The sequence below is a fragment of the Eupeodes corollae genome, chromosome 1 (assembly GCF_945859685.1).
Source record: "Eupeodes corollae chromosome 1, idEupCoro1.1, whole genome shotgun sequence".
In the NCBI taxonomy this organism is placed as follows: domain Eukaryota; kingdom Metazoa; phylum Arthropoda; class Insecta; order Diptera; family Syrphidae; genus Eupeodes; species Eupeodes corollae.
The window spans coordinates 118,434,286-118,456,523 of record NC_079147.1 but is presented as its reverse complement, the minus strand read 5'-3'; the positions used below and the strand labels follow the sequence as shown (position 1 = coordinate 118,456,523).

General features: G+C 34.6%; 1 protein-coding gene across 1 annotated transcript; it reads left to right on the top strand.

Moving 5' to 3' along the window:
* Positions 1 to 1,334: 1,334 nt before the first annotated feature.
* LOC129943372 (glycosyltransferase-like protein gnt13) lies at positions 1,335 to 10,727 on the top strand (the record flags this gene model as incomplete). Its single annotated transcript, XM_056052760.1, has 2 exons — positions 1,335 to 1,530; positions 10,606 to 10,727. Coding segments are annotated over 2 exons (318 nt in total), but the record flags the coding sequence as incomplete, so codon positions are not given.
* Between the last annotated feature and the right edge of the window lie 11,511 nt (positions 10,728 to 22,238).

The window sequence follows — 22,238 nt, the reverse complement described above, 5'->3', positions numbered from 1 at the left end:
CGTCTTTGCATTGATTCGATTAGGTCTTGGCATCTTTTAACTGCAATATATCGCATACCAGGCTACTTTTACTCTTTTGATTACAGTATCCAAAATTTGAATGTTTTGAGTGCTTATGGCATTTTTGACTTCATCCCATAGATGATCGATAGGATTTAAATCCGGACTTGACGATGGCCAGTCGAGTACTCGCATAGAATTTTGATGAAAAAAATTGTTTGTGAGTTTTGCAGTATGCTTCGGATCATTGTCTTGTTGAATAGGCCAAATGACTGGCATATGTATTTTCTTCAGCCCATTGTAGCATTATGTTCTACAGTATCTCAACGTATTTCTCTTTGTTAAGAATTCCGTCAATACGATGAATGGGTCCCACGCCGGCCGTTCCAAGAGAAGCATCCCCAAACGCAGATTGAACACCGCCATGTTTCACTACTGGTGAAATGTACTTTATGTCAAGTTCCTTACATTTTGGGGGTCGGACGTACTTTCTGCCGTCGGGACCAATGCGATTTATCTTCGTCTCATCGCTCCACAACACAAATTTCCATCGATTAACCGTCCAATCGGCGTGTCTCTTGGCAAACTAGATGTGCCGCTGTCTTTGCACATTTGTGACAATTGGTTTCTTTCGTGAAATCCATCCATGAAGCCCAGCTTTAACCAAACGACTGGTAACAGTTCTTTTTGATATGCAGATACCAGAATCGTCTATTATTTTGCGCTGAATGACTGCTGCACTTCTTCTATGATCTGCTTTTGACAGGCGGACAATCTGTGAAAATGCGGAACCACGGACAACATCGTGGTTTTATAATTACGGAAGTGGGCAACGGCACCGAACACCATTTTTTTTAAACAGTTAAGCTTCGTTGCAATTTTTCGGTATGATAAGCCAGCTTAATTAAGCTCAACAATAGCGCTTCGGATTTTTGACGTACAACTCCTGCCTTTTCCCATTGCAAAAACCGCCTGCTGAACAGTTTTATGTTAGAAATGGATATTTTTTATGATAATTAATTAATTTACAATAATACCGACAATTTTGATTTTTTTGATTTATCTTAAAGACAATAGTTTCTAATTAGCTGTCAACCAAAAAAAGCATAATGCCTAAACTAAAATCATAACGTGTAGGAAACTGCACCGCAATATATATATATATATACAAAAAAAATCTTAAAACAATTAATACCCAATTGAATAACTTGGCAACCCTACCCATAAGAATAAATAAAAAGTAACTAACATAATAATAACTTAATATAATAATCTCTAATAATATTTAAAATAATAATAATAATAATAATAATAATAATAATAATAATAATAATAATAATAATAATAATAATAATAATAATAATAATAATAATAATAATAATAATAATAATAATAATAATAATAATAATAATAATAATAATAATAATAATAATAATAATAATAATAATAATAATAATAATAATAATAATAATAATAATAATAATAATAATAATAATAATAATAATAATAATAATAATAATACACACATAACAAAATAATGAACTTTATAGCCCAGACTATAATAATAGATAGAAAATATAATAACGCAATGATAATATTGCACACCTTAACTCATTATATAACTAAGTCTTTTTTTTTGTCTCTACACCAAACCTCCGTTTAACTGAGAAAATAAATTATGAATACGATACATATTAGCTTACATAATATGTAGGTACATAACTCAGTCTAACTGTTAGAATTGATGTTAGAATTGATGGCATGATTTATATACCACGACCTCGAACTGTAGGAATTGACCGCTACGTAGGTGGGATGATTATCCCGCAAGAGTGAGAGTGAAGAAAATTAGAACCTGCAGTTACTATATTTAGTTAAGAGTTAGACAGTTGATCTTGAAATATAAAGCAGTGCGGTTCGGTCTCTGGGTGATCCTTTTCTTATAAGAGGATTACGTGATTCTTGTTAATAATAAAAGTAGAACAAAAAAAAAGAAATAAAGACAAACTAGTGAACAAGTTTTAAAGAACAAAAAAAAAAGAGAAAATAAAATTGGTTTTAGTTTTAGTACCCAACCTAGTGATTAATATATAAATACCTACCCGAAACGAAAATTAAGTATAGAAAATATAAAAGTACAAAATTATAAACCAGTGTACTTACCTGCGAAAAAAATTTAATACTTACATACCTACTGAAAAAAAAAAATGAATACTTCCCTGTTGAAAAAATTGATACTTACCTGCCTAAAGAAAATTTAATAAAAAAAAAAAAAAATATAGAAAAAAAAACCCAGTGATATTCCCCTGCCGAAAGAAAAATTAAACCCTTTTACCTACCTGCTAAAAAAATTAATAAAAAACATAAAAAAAAACCCAGTGTACTTACCTGTAAAAAAATTAATACTTACCTGCTGAAAAATTGAATACTTACCTGTTAAAAAAAAATTATTACTTACCTGCCTAAAGAAAATTTAATAAAAAAAAAAAAAATATAGAAAAAAAAACCCAGTGATATTCCCCTGCCGAAAGAAAAATTAAACCCTTTTACCTACCTGCCGAAAAATTAATAAAAAAATATAGAAAAATTAAACCAGTGTACTTACCTGCTGAAAATTTAATTACAAATATAAAAAGAAACCAGTGATACTTACCTGCTGAAAACCATTTAAAATAAATAAAAGGATACTTACCTACAAAAAAAAGATAATCGGAAATTACCAATTAGGAAATAACAACCAATACCTACCTACCTACTTACCTGTGATCATCGTACTCCCCTGGAGGATCATCAACCGGAACAACCCCGTGAAATTTCTCCCTTGTGATACTCACCTCCCTACCTTTCGATTTTCTGCGTACCTCCCCCCCCTTTTTTTCCTAATTGTATTATGTATCTTGCTTGTCCGACGTGGTGTATATGTGTAAATTATAGAATTTGTATATATAATAATTAATCAAACAAAAAAATAATTTAATCTGAAAATAAAATTAGAAAAAAATATGTATAGCTAATAACTGTACTTACCTTACCTGAAAGAATTTTAAAATTAATCAAAAAAAAAGAAAGAATTTAATAATAGAGTAAGCAAAAAAAAAGGTGTCATCAAAACATGTTAAAATATTTCTTTGCTTTTGTTGAATTAGTTTCTTTCCCAGTGAAAAATAAAAGGAGGAAACCAAGGTGGTGCACTACATTGGCGGCAAAGAATCCAAGTAAGTCAATTTAGTATATATATTATCAGAATATTTTAAATTTTTTTGTTGGAACACTTGCATACATATATAGAAATATAAATAGTAGATAAATACAAAAAGTAAATCTCATTTAAATAACAACATTTAAAAAGAGATGCTTGAGAAAAAAAAAAAAAAAAATCAAATTTCAATTTGATACACCAACGATGACAAAATATTAAAAGTTTTTAAAATTCTTTCATGGTTGCCAACGATTATTTGAATATTTCAAGTTTTTTTAGGAAAGTTAATAAAAATAGAATAAAATCAAAAGACTTTTAATATAGAATACATCACATGGTTGCCAACTGACAAAAATAAATATTATTAATATTTTTTTTTAAAGTTAATAGTTTTTTTTTTATTGCTTTCCATCGACATTTAAATATCTAGTTTAACATTATCATTTTTTTTTTTTTGAATTTCATTGTTATTTTTTTTGCCCATAATAAAAAAATTAAGTATCTTAAATTGATCTTCCCTCTTTTTATCGTCCATTGAGCGGTATGGATTGAGTGATATCGTGTTATGTCCTTGGGAAGTGGAATTCTTTTTTTTTTATTTGCTTTTTTTTTCCCATTTAGGATAGCATGAAGCACTAAACCCGAAGTCAGAGGTGGAGTGACACGTTGAAGGATGACGATGGTGAAGATTAGAATCTGGTAAGCTGGAAACTCTATCCGGTTAGGGGCTACTGCATAATACGGAGGAAGCAGTAGCCAAGGTATGGTGTCCTAGGTCACATAGGGTGGGATAAAACCTCCAAAAAGGGGTTATTAACAACTTTTACCCCCCCCCAATCTGAATCACACACCCCTGGTTCCCACATTGAAGAATTCGGGCTCAACGATTTTTTTTTATTGTTGAACCACCGATACTACGTTCATACTCTCTCCGGCATGAAGTTGCGTAACAACGGTTCAGTGTTACGGTAGCAAGAACCCCGACCACCGACGAGCTAGATCGTGCTAAAGCAAGCATGCCAAGCTACCGTAGCCTGAACACCCTCTCCTTCCTGCTGCCCGGATCAGCCTCTTGCATCTGTAGGCCTGGGGTTGTAACGGTGGTATAGGACGGAGAGGTCGGATTCTCTTGGGAATCCAACCGATTTCACCAGCGGTTCGTTACAGATGGCGCCCAACGTGGGGCCCGAATTCTTCAAAAATTTTAACACCTTGTGGGAACTTTGGTTTGGAATTCATAAGCGTTGACTATGCTGCAGATACATGTTGTATTTCGGACTTGTGTTTGTTTAGTGTTAGACTTTTTTTTTCAATCCAAGATTTTTTTTTCTTCTCTTTGTGGATTTTTAATTTGTTTTTGCGGACGTCCGCTTAATGGGTTTACCCACCCACATTAAGGCAGTAGCGTTCCGTGATAATGAATTACAACAGAATACCTGTTTTCAGTATACATTAAAGCCTTAGTTTGGAGGTATATTTCATTCTGCTACAGTTGTTTAATTTCATGTTGTAAACAGTTAATTATTTTAAAAAGAACTATCTGCACAGTGTTTCAGATGCTTGACTGTCAGCTTGGCAGATAAGCTAGTTGAACATAGCAAGCGCAGCCTGTCGTAGCGTAACAAATCAAGTCTGGGATACAATGTTGTGGATGTAGTATGGTTGAGCTTTCCGAATCAAACTTTTGTGATTCTATAGGGGGTTCTAGAACTGGTCTTCATACGTCGTCAGTATTTGCCTCTCAGTAAGTCACTTCACCTCGACTATATGAAATATTTGGATTACCTTTTATAAAATTTTATTTTTCTCTGGCAAACAATTTTGTTCTTCTATTGATAATTTTTGGTTTTAGTTTATAAACAAATTTTATTTTAATTACATAGATATACAACATACCAATATTTTTGAATTTTAATTTGAATTATTACTTATTTTGTTTGTGTTATTAGGTTTCTTTAGAGATATTTCTCTTTTTATTTCTCTACGTTTCGGATTATATTCTTTCATATAATACGCTGAATTTAGTTCTCTTTTCTCGTACTATATTCCTAATTTTTAAAATCTTTTTTTATTCTTCATTTAACTTTTAATTTCAACCCATTGAAAATGCCAAGTCGTATAACTCGAGGAAGAGGTAAGGGTATAATGAAAAGCCGAGATTTACGTTCGCGGCTCCTCACAGATTCCTTTGCGGATCTTGCTCCTCCTATTGGACCACCAATTCCACATCCACGATCTTCACTGGATGGAGCTAAAAACAACCAAGGGGCTGTGGGCGGATGTCTTTCACCGGACGGAGCTAAGAGTAACGAAGGAGCTGTGGGCGGAGTCTCTCCGAATAGGCTTCCGCAACCTACTCCTAGAAATCGCGATTCCTTAAGAGGGAATGAAGAATACCTTACTGGCTACATACATGAGGTAGTCACAGCAGCTGTTGGAGCGAGTAGAGCTGAGGATTTGCGTTTCTTCGCTGGAGAGATGGAACGGACGAGAGCGGCCCTCCGGGATGAAGTTGCCAACGTGATGCGTGATACACTAGCGGCCCCAACGCCAGTTGTTCAACGAACGGCCCCTGAGAGGAGATCGAGCCTGCATGAAGCGTATTTACGGGGCCGTACTACTACTACACGTGCCCGATCATCACCAGTCCAATCACCACTAAGGAACGTAACTCCTTCACGAACTCGATCACCTCCACGTCGTGGTGCTGCTGTTGATACCTCCAATGTTGAAGAATTTCTGCGACGGTTAAACGACCTGACTTTGAGTGATCCCGTCAATAACACTCAATCGGTCCCGCGTCCATCAAGCCATACAAGCAGGTACCAGAACTTCCACAAATGGGGGCTGAAGTTCGACAACCGAGATAAATCCGTGGATGACTTCCTGTTCCAGCTGGACCATATCAGGGAAAGCCATAAGGCCTCGTGGGAAGAAGTCGTCATCAACTTCCACCTTTTTGTCACAGACCGAGTAGCGGAATGGTATTGGACCTACTTGAAGGCGAATCCTAATGTGACCTGGCCAGTATTGAAGAACGCTCTGATTGAACAGTTCAGGAGTCTGGAGTCGGATTCGGAACTGTCGAGAAGGTTGTACGATAGACATCAAGGCCCGAACGAAACCTTTGATGACTTCTACGCAGCAATCCAGAAGTTGAATGGAAGGTTGAGGATTCGAAAACCAGATGTTGAAATCATCGATATACTGAAAAACAACGTCCGAAGGCAGATGGGATTGTTGCTTATCACTTTCGATACCAGCACCCTGGCGCAGATGGTCCATGTCTGTCGGAAGGTTGAAAAATACATCCTCGACCGTGAAGCCGCCGTACAAAAATCAAGATTTGGACCAACACCACCTCCTCGTAGAAGTGCTGTCTCCGAGCTTGTTGCTGAGAAAGGGGAGGGAGAGGAATTCGTGCCCGAGTTAGAGGCATTCCACCCAAAAAAAGAACGGGACACTCGCAACTTCACTTGTTGGAATTGCAAGGGTAAGGGTCATTCGTTTTTCGAATGCCCTGACCCTCAGAGGTCCCTGTTCTGTTTTAAGTGTGGCTGGGACAATATCACAACTCCGCAATGTCCTCGATGCTCGGGAAACGATCCGAAGAGCAGTTTAAAGCCCCGGGGGAATTGCTCTCTGGAGAAGAACCCGGAGGCACAATAAGATCAACTGACCTTTCCCTTATCAGTAATTCTGAATCCGTTTCCAGCTCGAACTCAAACTACAACAACACTTCTCCCACAGACCCGCCAATACCCGCCATCAGAATGCTGAAACGACCTTGCGTTACCAGTCACGCCGATGTTCATTCACCCCCTGTTCCACCAAGACTTAGACCACTCATACCATTGCACGAAAGACTACAAAACTACCTTGATGTTAGAAAACGAATTTTCGGAAACCAGAACACCATTGTGTCCGAGAAGGTCGCTAAGCTAAGGGAGAAATTCAGAGAGAAGAAGAAAGCGTACAAAGCCATTGAATCAACAACATTATGCAGCGCAGATGATCCACGCCCCTATACAACGGTTCATATCTTTGGAGAACCTCTTCTAGGTCTTCTAGATAGTGGGGCCAGCATTAGTTGCTTGGGAGCAGATGGTTTTGATTTTCTAAGAAAACACGATCAACATTTCTTGAAAATCTCTTCCAACGTCAAGACTGCAGATGGAAAACACCAAGCCATAGTAGGAAAGATCTATGTGGAGATCACCTATAAAGGGAAGACGAAAACCATTCCCCTTTACCTGGTTCCGTCTTTGAAGCAGAGACTGTACCTGGGTATTGACTTCTGGAGGGAGTTTGATATCGCTCCTCAGTTGATCTCCGAGATCTCTTTAGGACCTAGTACAAATGATATTAAACACAATGAAACAGACCCGAATGCTCATCCACTTAACGAGGAACAGTCCAAGCGGTTAAAAGATGCCATTAGCTTGTTTCCATCCTCTGCTGTACAAGGCTTAGGAAAAACTACGCTAGAGGTACATACCATCGACACAGGAGATGCTGAGCCCATTAAGCAGCGTCATTACCCGATTTCTCCAGCGGTACAGAAACTGCTATATGAGGAATTGGAACGTATGCTTAAACTCGGAGTGATCGAGGAAAGCACCAGTGCGTGGAGCTCTCCTGTAGTCTTAGTGCGAAAGCCCGGCAAAAATCGCTTATGCCTAGACTACAGGAAAGTTAATGCCAAAACTAAGAAAGATGCGTATCCACTTTCTCATATAGAAGGATTGCTATCGCGTCTTCCTGATACACATTTCATTTCGAGTGTGGATCTGAAAGATGCGTTTTGGCAGATCCCGCTTGAGAAATCGTCACGGGAAAAAACTGCGTTTACTGTGCCTGGCATGCCCCTGTTGCAGTTTACGGTTATGCCCTTTGGCCTCTGCAATGCGCCTCAACGCATGGTAAGGTTAATGGACAAAGTGGTACCTCATCAACTGCGAGAGAAAATCTTCCCGTATCTGGATGACCTGTTGGTGGTGTCGAGTACGTTCGATGAGCATATTGAACTATTAGAGATTTTGGCCGGTCGATTGAAGGAAGCGGGATTAACGATGAATGTGCAGAAGTCAAAATTCTGCTTCAAAGAATTAAAATATCTTGGATACATTGTCGGAGATGGCTGTTTAAAGACGGATCCAGACAAGGTGATCGCCATATCTGAATTTCCCACTCCCACTACACCCAAACAAGTTCGACGCTTCTTGGGACTAGCAGGGTGGTACCGTCGGTTTGTGAAAGACTTCTCATCACTAGCAGCTCCAATAACGGACACCTTGAGAAAAGGGAAGAAGTTTACGTTTACGGATGAAGCAAACGAAGCCTTCAAAGAGCTGAAGAAAGCCTTGACCTCCGCACCTCTGCTTGTGAACCCTGATTTCACAAAGGAATTTATCATACAATGCGATGCGTCTAACACCGGCATCGGATGCGTATTGAGCCAGGTGGGCGAAAGTGGAAGTGAACGTCCGATATGCTACCACTCTCAAAAACTCAACTCGGCCCAGCGCAATTACAATGTGACCGAACGTGAATGCCTGGCTGCTGTCATGGGAGTTCAGAAGTTTCGCGCCTATGTCGAGGGACATGCATTTAAAATAGTGACAGATCATGCGAGTTTAAAGTGGTTGATGAACCAGAAGGATCTCAGCGGTCGATTGGCGAGATGGAGCTTAAAGCTTCAGGGATTTGATTTCACCATCGAACATCGCAAAGGCACACAGAACGTTGTACCTGATGCACTTTCACGAGTGTATGGAGTCGACGCTCTGCTTTGCGATGTTTCGATTTTGAATGATCCCTCCGATGTGTTGCATATTGATCTTGCGGATCCTAGTTTCAAATCTACGGACTACTGCAAGCTCATAGACAGCATCGAAGAACAAAAAGATAAGCTACCTGACCTTCAAGTGTCGAACAATTTCGTCTATAAGAAGGTCAAACATTGCACAGGGAATCCCATAGAGGATGACCTAGTATGGAAGCTTTGGGTCCCGGAACCGCTAACCGAACGTCTGATAACTTTGGCTCATCGGCCGCCTCGAGCTTCGCATGGAGGAATTGCGAAAACATTGTACCGGCTCCAGCGTCAATTCTTCTGGCCTCACATGGCAGCCCAGGTCAAAACGTTTATTGGAAGGTGTGACATCTGTAAGGCGTCTAAAGCCTCAAATGCAACCCTGAGGCCTCCAATGGGTAAAGCATTTTTGGCTGAAAGACCCTTTCAGATGTTATACATCGACTTTCTAGGTCCATACCCTAGATCAAGAGATGGGAATACTCATATTGTGATTGCGCTGGACCAGTTGACAAAGTTTGTAGTGGTAAAGGCACTCCGGAAGGCAACAACGGACGCTGTGGTGAAGTTCCTGCAGGAGCAAGTCTTCTGTATCTTTGGAGTACCAGAGACGATCCTCTCCGATAATGGCAAACAATTTACCAGTCGGGAATTCGAAAAATATTTAAAGTCTTTTGGTGTAACCCACGTCAAAACCGCATTTTACTCTCCGCAAGCGAATGCTAGCGAGAGGGTAAATCGATCCATACTCGCTGCGATACGCTCCTACATCGAACCTGACCAGAGGAACTGGGATACCCACTTGCAGTCCATAGCCAGTGCTCTTCGCACCACCGTACACTCGGCGATAAACGTATCACCTTACGAAGCGCTCTTTGGGCAGAGTTGTGTGGAACATGGATCCGATTACCAACTGCTTCGTAAGCTTGATGGTCTTAACAACGCGAACGTGGACATTGTGTCTAAGGCGGCACAAATGAATGTTATGCATTCTTACATAAAAAATTCCTTGGCAAAAGCACATACTCAGTATGAAAATACATATAACCTGCGTAGCAAGGCAATAAAGTTTGAAGTTGGTGACATAGTCTTTCGAAGAAATTTTGCTCTCAGTGATGCTTCGAAGAGGTTCTGTGCGAAACTTAGTCCAAAGTTCGTACAAATGAAAGTATGCAAAGTTATTGGAAATAATCTATATGAGCTTGAAGACTTAAATGGCAGGAAAGCGGGAGTTTACCATTGCAAAGATTTGAAAAAGTAAAATCACACGAATGCCCGGCTTTCAGTGTGTGCATGAGAACTCGGCTCAGGGAGAATAAATAGTTAAGTATCGGTTCGATCTCATTCTGTAATCTAACGTCACCTAATATTGTCAGTGGTTTGTTTCTTTCCTTCTCCTTTTCACTTGAACAAATTCTCTTGAAAAGGACAAGTTTTGTAGGAAACTGCACCGCAATATATATATATATATACAAAAAAAATCTTAAAACAATTAATACCCAATTGAATAACTTGGCAACCCTACCCATAAGAATAAATAAAAAGTAACTAACATAATAATAACTTAATATAATAATCTCTAATAATATTTAAAATAATAATAATAATAATAATAATAATAATAATAATAATAATAATAATAATAATAATAATAATAATAATAATAATAATAATAATAATAATAATAATAATAATAATAATAATAATAATAATAATAATAATAATAATAATAATAATAATAATAATAATAATAATAATAATAATAATAATAATAATAATAATAATAATAATAATAATAATAATAATAATAATAATAATAATAATAATAATAATAATAATAATACACACATAACAAAATAATGAACTTTATAGCCCAGACTATAATAATAGATAGAAAATATAATAACGCAATGATAATATTGCACACCTTAACTCATTATATAACTAAGTCTTTTTTTTTGTCTCTACACCAAACCTCCGTTTAACTGAGAAAATAAATTATGAATACGATACATATTAGCTTACATAATATGTAGGTACATAACTCAGTCTAACTGTTAGAATTGATGTTAGAATTGATGGCATGATTTATATACCACGACCTCGAACTGTAGGAATTGACCGCTACGTAGGTGGGATGATTATCCCGCAAGAGTGAGAGTGAAGAAAATTAGAACCTGCAGTTACTATATTTAGTTAAGAGTTAGACAGTTGATCTTGAAATATAAAGCAGTGCGGTTCGGTCTCTGGGTGATCCTTTTCTTATAAGAGGATTACGTGATTCTTGTTAATAATAAAAGTAGAACAAAAAAAAAGAAATAAAGACAAACTAGTGAACAAGTTTTAAAGAACAAAAAAAAAAGAGAAAATAAAATTGGTTTTAGTTTTAGTACCCAACCTAGTGATTAATATATAAATACCTACCCGAAACGAAAATTAAGTATAGAAAATATAAAAGTACAAAATTATAAACCAGTGTACTTACCTGCGAAAAAAATTTAATACTTACATACCTACTGAAAAAAAAAAAAATGAATACTTCCCTGTTGAAAAAATTGATACTTACCTGCCTAAAGAAAATTTAATAAAAAAAAAAAAAAATATAGAAAAAAAAACCCAGTGATATTCCCCTGCCGAAAGAAAAATTAAACCCTTTTACCTACCTGCTAAAAAAATTAATAAAAAACATAAAAAAAAACCCAGTGTACTTACCTGTAAAAAAATTAATACTTACCTGCTGAAAAATTGAATACTTACCTGTTAAAAAAAAATTATTACTTACCTGCCTAAAGAAAATTTAATAAAAAAAAAAAAATATAGAAAAAAAAACCCAGTGATATTCCCCTGCCGAAAGAAAAATTAAACCCTTTTACCTACCTGCCGAAAAATTAATAAAAAAATATAGAAAAATTAAACCAGTGTACTTACCTGCTGAAAATTTAATTACAAATATAAAAAGAAACCAGTGATACTTACCTGCTGAAAACCATTTAAAATAAATAAAAGGATACTTACCTACAAAAAAAAGATAATCGGAAATTACCAATTAGGAAATAACAACCAATACCTACCTACCTACTTACCTGTGATCATCGTACTCCCCTGGAGGATCATCAACCGGAACAACCCCGTGAAATTTCTCCCTTGTGATACTCACCTCCCTACCTTTCGATTTTCTGCGTACCTCCCCCCCCTTTTTTTCCTAATTGTATTATGTATCTTGCTTGTCCGACGTGGTGTATATGTGTAAATTATAGAATTTGTATATATAATAATTAATCAAACAAAAAAATAATTTAATCTGAAAATAAAATTAGAAAAAAATATGTATAGCTAATAACTGTACTTACCTTACCTGAAAGAATTTTAAAATTAATCAAAAAAAAAGAAAGAATTTAATAATAGAGTAAGCAAAAAAAAAGGTGTCATCAAAACATGTTAAAATATTTCTTTGCTTTTGTTGAATTAGTTTCTTTCCCAGTGAAAAATAAAAGGAGGAAACCAAGGTGGTGCACTACATTGGCGGCAAAGAATCCAAGTAAGTCAATTTAGTATATATATTATCAGAATATTTTAAATTTTTTTGTTGGAACACTTGCATACATATATAGAAATATAAATAGTAGATAAATACAAAAAGTAAATCTCATTTAAATAACAACATTTAAAAAGAGATGCTTGAGAAAAAAAAAAAAAAAACAAATTTCAATTTGATACACCAACGATGACAAAATATTAAAAGTTTTTAAAATTCTTTCATGGTTGCCAACGATTATTTGAATATTTCAAGTTTTTTTAGGAAAGTTAATAAAAATAGAATAAAATCAAAAGACTTTTAATATAGAATACATCACATGGTTGCCAACTGACAAAAATAAATATTATTAATATTTTTTTTTAAAGTTAATAGTTTTTTTTTTATTGCTTTCCATCGACATTTAAATATCTAGTTTAACATTATCATTTTTTTTTTTTTGAATTTCATTGTTATTTTTTTTGCCCATAATAAAAAAATTAAGTATCTTAAATTGATCTTCCCTCTTTTTATCGTCCATTGAGCGGTATGGATTGAGTGATATCGTGTTATGTCCTTGGGAAGTGGAATTCTTTTTTTTTATTTGCTTTTTTTTTCCCATTTAGGATAGCATGAAGCACTAAACCCGAAGTCAGAGGTGGAGTGACACGTTGAAGGATGACGATGGTGAAGATTAGAATCTGGTAAGCTGGAAACTCTATCCGGTTAGGGGCTACTGCATAATACGGAGGAAGCAGTAGCCAAGGTATGGTGTCCTAGGTCACATAGGGTGGGATAAAACCTCCAAAAAGGGGTTATTAACAACTTTTACCCCCCCCCCCTATCTGAATCACACACCCCTGGTTCCCACATTGAAGAATTCGGGCTCAACGATTTTTTTTTATTGTTGAACCACCGATACTACGTTCATACTCTCTCCGGCATGAAGTTGCGTAACAACGGTTCAGTGTTACGGTAGCAAGAACCCCGACCACCGACGAGCTAGATCGTGCTAAAGCAAGCATGCCAAGCTACCGTAGCCTGAACACCCTCTCCTTCCTGCTGCCCGGATCAGCCTCTTGCATCTGTAGGCCTGGGGTTGTAACGGTGGTATAGGACGGAGAGGTCGGATTCTCTTGGGAATCCAACCGATTTCACCAGCGGTTCGTTACAAACGGTTTGCATAAAGTGTCACCTATCAAGATGTTATGCATATTGTTTTAAAGAGAAAGAATGAAAGATCATAAATAGATCACAATATGATCCGTTAGGTGAGAGACATTCATCAATAATAGAGCAATACTGCAAAAATAGAGTCGTTTATAATTAGCTGTCAAAAGCTACATAAAGGATTACCTCTCATAGTAGTGAAAAATGTCATTTGATTTTTAGTTCACTGACTGAGGCATGAGCTGTTCCATCTTCTGCTGTTAGGTATCGTAAATATCCAGTCTTATCAGTTCTGTAATTGTACTGTGTACTTTCTCTATCATACCGTTTAGTAGTACTATGGTTAACAGGTGTGTTGTATAGTTTTAGCCCTAATGGTTTGAGATCTAATTTGGTTGCTTCTGAGCAAAAAGATTTTTCGTTATCAAAGACAACAGTGTCAACTGCACCAAAAATAGGAAGGATGTTTGTCAGTGTTTTGTTTTCTACTTTGAGTGCCGCACTTAGTGTTTTGATGATTGTCTCGATGTGTGTTAAATGTTCTTCAGCTGATTCTGAGAATATTATAACCTCATTAATTATCCCCTTGCAAATTAATCGACGCATGGTCTTAGTATGTAATCAATTGCTGCTTGAAAATAGCAGGGGCATTTAGAACCTGAACGGCGGTCATTTTCATTTTTATTTTATGTAATGCACTCTGAAGATCGATTGTTGTAAAGTATTTTCCTCTGCCGAGGTTACTGAACACTGAACGACGACGTCTTGGACAAAACGTCACCATGGACAGCTATAACTTTGAGGTAGTTAAGGACTTTGTCTACCTAGGCACCGCTATTAATGCAGACAACGACACCAGCGGTGAAATCAAACGAAGAATAACTCTTGCAAATCGCTGCTTCTTTGGACTTAGAAGGCAATTGAGAAGTAAAGTCCTCTCTCGAGCATGTAAAATCACCATCTATAAGACACTCATCATCCCGGTTCTCATTTATGGCGCTGAGGCCTGGACCCTGTCAAAGAAAGATGAGAGCGTCTTAGGCTGCTTCGAGAGAAAAATTCTTCGGGTGATTTTTGGTGCCGTACGCATAGATGGAGAATGGAGGAGAAGATATAACGACGAACTGTACGGGCTGTACAGCGACACTGACCTAGTTAGAAGAATTAAAGTCCAACGGCTTAGATGGCTAGGTCATGTAGAGCGGATGGACATCAACGCTCCAGCGCAGAAGGTCTTCAAATCCAATCCCGAGGGACGGCCGGCGCAGTAGAGGAAGACCGCGACTCAGGTGGCGCACTCAGGTGGGAGAGGACCGCAACCAACTTGGCGTGCGAAACTGGAGACAGCTAGCTAGGGACCGAGCTGGCTGGAGACGCTTGTTGGTTGAGGCCCAGGTCCGCCCGGACTGTAGCGCCACCTTAAGCAAGTAAGTAAGAGGTAACTTAGTATAACGAATGTTTCTGCCATAGGATATTTAATTTTTGAGGAAAGAATGGACAAATGCGGTTTTCCATCCGCTCGGAACGAAATCTAAGGATTAGGACAGATGAAAAAGCTTACGCAGTGGTTTTGGCAGCGTTGAAGAACACCTATTCGGAGCAATAACGGGAATTTTATCCGTGTAAGTGGATTTATGGGACCATATTATGGCCAAAACATTTCGAATGTATGTAGATGGCGAGACCATGATGGGAAAAGAATAATGGCATCAAGTTATACACTTGAATAAGGAATTCAGTAGGATCGTAATACTCACTTATGGACAATACAGCTGGCCTGTTTAAAACAGTATGGGAGTACACCGTAAGAAAATTCACTCTAAGCCCACTAATATTACAATAATCAACCCTAAAATTTACAGCCATAGCAAAAAATAGCAAAAACCATAACAGACAAAGAGTATAAGAAATATCACTGAATTGTACCACAGATTTCTATTCAATACACGCCACTACTTATTTTATGTCTTAGTAGTAACAAGAATCGAATCCGGCCCTGCTAATGTAAAAGTAAAAATTGTGTTTTTAAAGTAAAATTATTGTTTGTCAACAATCTTTTGTAGAACGACGACCGCGAACGTAGCCTAAAAAAATAAAAAAAAGTTGCAATATCAAAGAAGGGGGGCTAGAATTTTTTCAAATTTTGCCAATATCTTTTAAAATTGTGATCATAGAGGTCCAGAAAAATTCGGAACGAAGTTAGAACAACTAGAACAACGTGGAACAATTTTCAAAAAATCGATTTTCTTAAAAGGGGGGAGATAAGTCAATAACAGGTTTGGGGACTAGAACCCACATTTTTGGGTATTTTTCAAAAAAACTTTAGGACAATGCGGAACAATCTGGAACAACTTTCCAAAATTGGAAAATCGAAAAAAGGGGGGCTAACTTCAAGCACTCACCAAAAGACCCCTGCAGTAAGGAAGAAGTTACAACCTATGTTTAGAAAAAAGGATATTAGAAGAAGATAACTTACAAAATAAATTTTAAATAATGGACATCATCTTAACATTATTATTTTTCACTGCAACAAAATCAGATCTAATAGATTACACTAGAGAAAACTATATTCTAAGTACGATATGCATTCCTCTATGAAAACACTTCAACTGTCGTGCAAGTTACAATCCTAACTTACATTCAACATTTCGTCGACTCCACTCGACAACAATTCGATAAAAACCACGAACATTCTACTAAGAAGAGAAAGTTTCAAACTTTGCTTGATCAACTTACGTCAACTAGATCTAAAAGGACTATAGAAAAAATAGGCACTATCTTTAAATTAATTGCTGGATCCCCACATCATGACTACAAAGTGATGATTAAAAGAAAATAAACGATTGAATAATTTATAACAATAATCAATTTATTACAAATTCTAAGATATTTAATGTTATTAATACTTTGAAGTACATTGTGATGAATTAATCTCAGAAAAAAAGAAAACCACTTATTATAGAGTTACACATTAACTTTATTAAAACATGGGATCTTAAATCCAGCCATAGTAAACCACAAAGAAAATACAAAGATGATAAAGAAGGAAAAAACACCATGAACGATTACCGAACTTATAGACAATTCAAACTTTACCATTGTACAAAATAACGATATTATTGCAATCATGATCCAATATCCTTTGCCTTATACTATATATATACTAAATGTTAATTATATGAAACTAGAGCTATTAGTCAATATGACGGTAAGCTAGTAATTGATAAAGAAATAGCTAAATGTCGAAATTCATACATATTGAAACATTTAAATTCGAAACAAATTATAATTTTGATAATAATCTCTATCCTGAAATTCACAGAAGAAGTCTATAAAAAAAATATCTTATGCAGAGTTTTGCCATAAATAATGAAGTAAAAAAGTACCAAACACTGTATTTATAGAAAAAAAATATATTACTTGTTTTGAAGATAATGAATTTAAAAATTTGAAGACAATAAATGATCAATGTATCGAAAATACTTTATTTGAATGTAATGAAGGAGAATTTACCAAAGAAAATGTAATTATCGAGAATGGAAAATTTATTGTAGTTACTAAGAACTGAAAATATAATTGTAACGACTTAAAATATGAAATTGAAGGTAATTATTTAATGAAGCTAAGAAATTGTAGAGTAGAAATACTGAATAAACTTTTAAAAGAAATATATAAGTTAAGATATCATTTCCATATACAGAAATATTTCAATATTGTTAGTTTAGTTCTTAAGAAGTAATAATATAGCTAGCATTGTGCTCTAAAAATATTTTTTTTAAATTCATCCTTTAATTGTTTGTAATTAAAATGTATATAATATTCAAAAATTCTTAGTTTTTAAATTAATAGATGACAGAACCAATTTATACAAAAATGTTTTAGAACTATTACAATGTTTTCCAGAACCTATAAAGTTATGTGTTGATATTGAGCCAGGATTTTCGAAACTTTAATTTAAAACATTAATGCAAAGATTAGGCATTGAAATATTTTGCTAAGATCCCAGCACTACTAATGGACATATTAGAAATAGTCCATTCCACACTCATTGAAATATGTATTCTATAGGTAGATAGGATGTAAAATCCTTAACTTCGATCAGCAAAAGAGAATATGTTAAATACACTTAATAATAATAGAATGTCAAACAAACGAATTATATGTAAAAAGAGGCTGGCGGGCGACCCACACTGATAACTTCCCATCCCTTCTGTAGATTTGTCTTGCTTAAAAGTTTGTCTATTTGTACTCGTATCAATTTTTACCAAATTTGCGTATTATTTTTGATTTTATTTTTTATGAAAAAACGGACTGCTTATTTTTATATAAAAATTACTGAATATCGAAAACAATATTTTCTTTGAAATAAAATAAGTTTAAAGCCAATATTTAAATTTTTTTTAAATCTATTTGAGTCGAAAGTAAATTTTTACAAAGTTTTAGTACTGTTTTTTTTTTAGAGTTTTATTTTTTGTAAAAAAAACTGTCAATTCGATTTTTTTCAAAATTTTATGGAATGTTGAAAACAATATTTCTTATACGATAAATTTAGTTTGAAGCCAATATTTTAAAATTTTTGAAAACATATTTGAGTCGAAAAACATTTTTTACCAACTTTTGTTAAATTTTTTTTAGGTTTTTAATTGTCAATTCGATTTTTACAAAATTTGACTGAATATTAACAACAATCGAAAATCAATTTTTACCAACTTTTATACATTTTTTTTAGGTTTTTATTTTTTGTAAAAAAACTGTCAATTTGATTTTTCTCAAAATTAGTCCTAATGTTGAAAACAATATTTCTTACAAGATAAAAAAATTTGAAGGCTAAATTTCAAGTTTTAAAAAGATATTTGAATCGATGTTCAATTTTTACCAACTTTGAGTAATGTTTTTTTTTAGATTTTTAGATTAGATTTTTCTCAAAATTTTATGAGATTTCAAAAACATTATTCTTCGTTGCACAAAATTGTTTTGGAGATGAAAAAATATTTTAGTCGTAAAATTTTAAAGTTGACATATTTTTTTTTTTCAGTTTTTTTGATTTATAAAAAAAATAGTTTAATGTATTTTTTTCAAAAAATATGTTTCTTTGATATTGCGTTGCAATATATTATATACAATTTAATTCCAATCTCTAGCGTTTTTGGTTCGTAAGATATTTAGGATTAACCAAAATTTTCACCTTTTTTTTCAAACTATGATAAAAAAAAACACCCACGCAATTTTCTTGAGAGCTAGTTCTGCACCTTTCTGCCTTATTATCTGTATAACAAAATTTATTTGAAATCGATATCTCTTCTAATTCTTGAGCTATGGACGACGAGAAAAACGTCGCGAACGTACGACATCTTTCTAAAAATCTTTTATTTCGACTCTAGGGACCTTGAAACGTCGAATAAATAAAGAAATTGCTTAATGTAATATACGAATTTTTAAATGTAAAGATGCAAGTTAGAATTAAGATACCTATACCTTTTGCAAATTATTTAAAAATGAAACTTGTTTACCTGAATTGCTAAATAAGAAAAAAATATATAATAAAATTAGGGAACTAACTAATTTGTATATCAATACTTACAAGGCGAAGCTACAAATAACCCTATTCTAACATTATTCACATTAATATTCATCAATAAAAACCCAACATTATACATCATCTATTACTTGAAGAACAGATCAACAAAGAAAATCAACTCAATAGATTTAGAGAAACTGCGTTTGAGTAAAACTTTTAAAACAAATAGAGCAAAAAACAGACAAAGCGGGACATTCTTTTTAAAACAATAAGGGGAGTTAAGTCAGACTCACCCATGAATAAAATAACTAACATCAAAATTCATGACCGTCAACATGAGAAAGCCCAAAGTAAAAATGAAATATCTACCCAATGACCTCCGGAAACCAAAGCATAAACAAAATACTCAAGTGATTGTAAAATCATTCAAGAATCTAGAAAGATGACATCACTCTATCCCACCATTAAAAATAATTTGAAAGTAATAAGTAACTGAGAATATTTGTTGATCTTGTAATTTAGTTCTAAGATAGACTCTAAGATGAAAAGAACAATAAATATTGTTCAAAAACTACTCTATAGAAGAATACTTAAACATATGTAGATAGGTGCCTGTATAACTACTCTTATTTTATTTTAGAAATTAAGTTTTGTTAATGTTTTTTTATTGTTCAGAAAAATTAGTTGAATCGGTTTCACTTTAAGAGGTCAATATTTGTATTTTGTTTCTAATTTGAATGAAATTTCACTCTTATCTTCTTACAAAATGTTTGTTTTAATGAATTCATTCTATAAAAAGCTTCAATGTCGGGCGTAATAGCAATACCTATCTGCATACATACATATGTGTATATACTTACCTAAAAATTAAATACCAACGCATGTATGCATGTACCGTTTAAGGTCAATAAAATACTTAATATATCTTCCTTGTAGTTGTGTATTAAGTTAACTTTTATATATTAGTATGTATAACTTCTTAAAATTTAAAGTTTACTTACACAGGTAAATACAAGATCAAATCAAATCATACAATTATAAAGATGTACATTTTTTTGTATACTTATATAATTACCGACAGCCAAAAGATACATACATACATACTTAAATAATGTAGGTATACTTATTCAAAATTATTAAATACCTTCCTAACTAATCTTATTTTCTCATAACCATACCTATACTTATACCTATCTGCTAACCTAATAAATATATTTTAGTTTTAGTATACTGTCCTGTGTGAACTAACTTCTCAATCCTGGCCGGCATCTCAGTACAGCCCTTAGCTCCTCGTTCCATCTTCTGTTCCACTCACCTTTTATGCATACAAGACCGTAGATAACGGGAAATCTTTACTCTCCAAACGACCGAAGGTACTTTAATAGTCCCTTTGCCATAATCCCCGCTTTTGCACCATATAGTAGAACGCGGATGATAAGGTCTTTTATAGTGACACTTTGCTCGAGGCAGGGTTTACTACTCAATTGCTTTCTTATTCCAAAGAAGCAGCTGTTAGCACGATTAATTCTTCGTTACTGCTGTCAATGGTGACGTTTTGACTGAGACGTCGGTTTGGTAGGTACTTTCTTGATGTGTTTTAAAAAACCTTTGGGAAATTGTCGTATTTTTTATCTGTGTCTAACTTATTTCAAATTGCGGCATAGTCCTGTCAAATAGGGCCTCACCCAACAAATTTCTTCTTCTAGCTCGGTTCCTCGCTATATGTCTCAAGTTGCGAACTCCAAGTTGGGTGAGTTCTCTTTTTACTTGTGCGCGCCACTTGATCTGCGTCCTTTCTCTACTACGCTGTATTTTGAACGTGGTTTCTAAGAACTTCTGGGCCAAAGCATTGATTTTTTAATCCGCTTTAAAGCACATTGTTCCATTTTTGAATCCACCAATGCATACGGGACCGCAGACCACGCAAAAAACTTTTCTTTTGAAAAGACACAATTGTGCTTTCATCCGCTTTTATCATAGTCCAAGCTTCTGCACCGTATAGAAGGGCGGGTCTTATAAATAGACCCTTTGTAAGTAGTTCAACCTGATATGAACTGTTAACCGCAAAAAGGTGAGAGTATGAGTTGTTAGAGACATGCGGTTTTTTAGAAAAACATGTGGATGCTTGTGTCTGCTGGGGTCCATATGTATACCATGTTTAAACCTTTGATCTTTATCTGTATGCATATGTCCTGACGAAATTTACCATTTTCTTGAGTTATTGCTCCATACTTTTGTGTATCTGTTTCGATTCCTTCATTAATTGTTACATGCCCAATATATCGACCCGCGTTTGTAACCAATTGCTTTTTAAGAGTTTAGTTGAAATGATCCTCACCGAGCCGTTGAAGAACATTTATTAACTTCCCATAGGAAGTTATTTTAATGGGTCCGATTTGTCAAATTGGAAATTTTGACTTTTCTCGACGTTTCAAGGTCCCTAGAGTCGAAATAAAAGATTTTTAGAAAGATGTCTGTGCGTGCATGTGTACGTACGTTCGTAAGTCTGTACGTTCGCGACGTTTTTTTCGTCCTCCATAGCTCAAGAACCAGTAGAGGTATTGACTTCAAATAAATTTTTTTATACAGATAATAGGGCAGAAAGGGCTCACAAGAAAATTGCGTGGGTGGTTTTTTTACCATAGCAGTTTGAAGAAAAGTTGCAAATTTTGGTTAACCCTAAATATCTTACGAACCAAAAAGGCTAGAGACTTGAATTAAATGTTATCTAATATATTGTAACGTGATACCAAACAAGTATATATTTTGAAAAAAATCAATATAACGTTTTTTTTTATAAATCGAAAAAACTGAAAAAAAAATTTGTCACCTCCAAAATTTTACGACTTAAATATGATTTCATCTCCAAAAAAATTTGTGCAACGAATTTGAGAAAAATCGAATTGACAGTTTTTTTTGCAAAAATTTAAAAACAAAAAAAAATTAACAAAAGGTGGTAAAAAATGATTTTCAACTCAAATATCTTTTAAAAGCTTTGAGATAATAACTTCTTACTAATTTT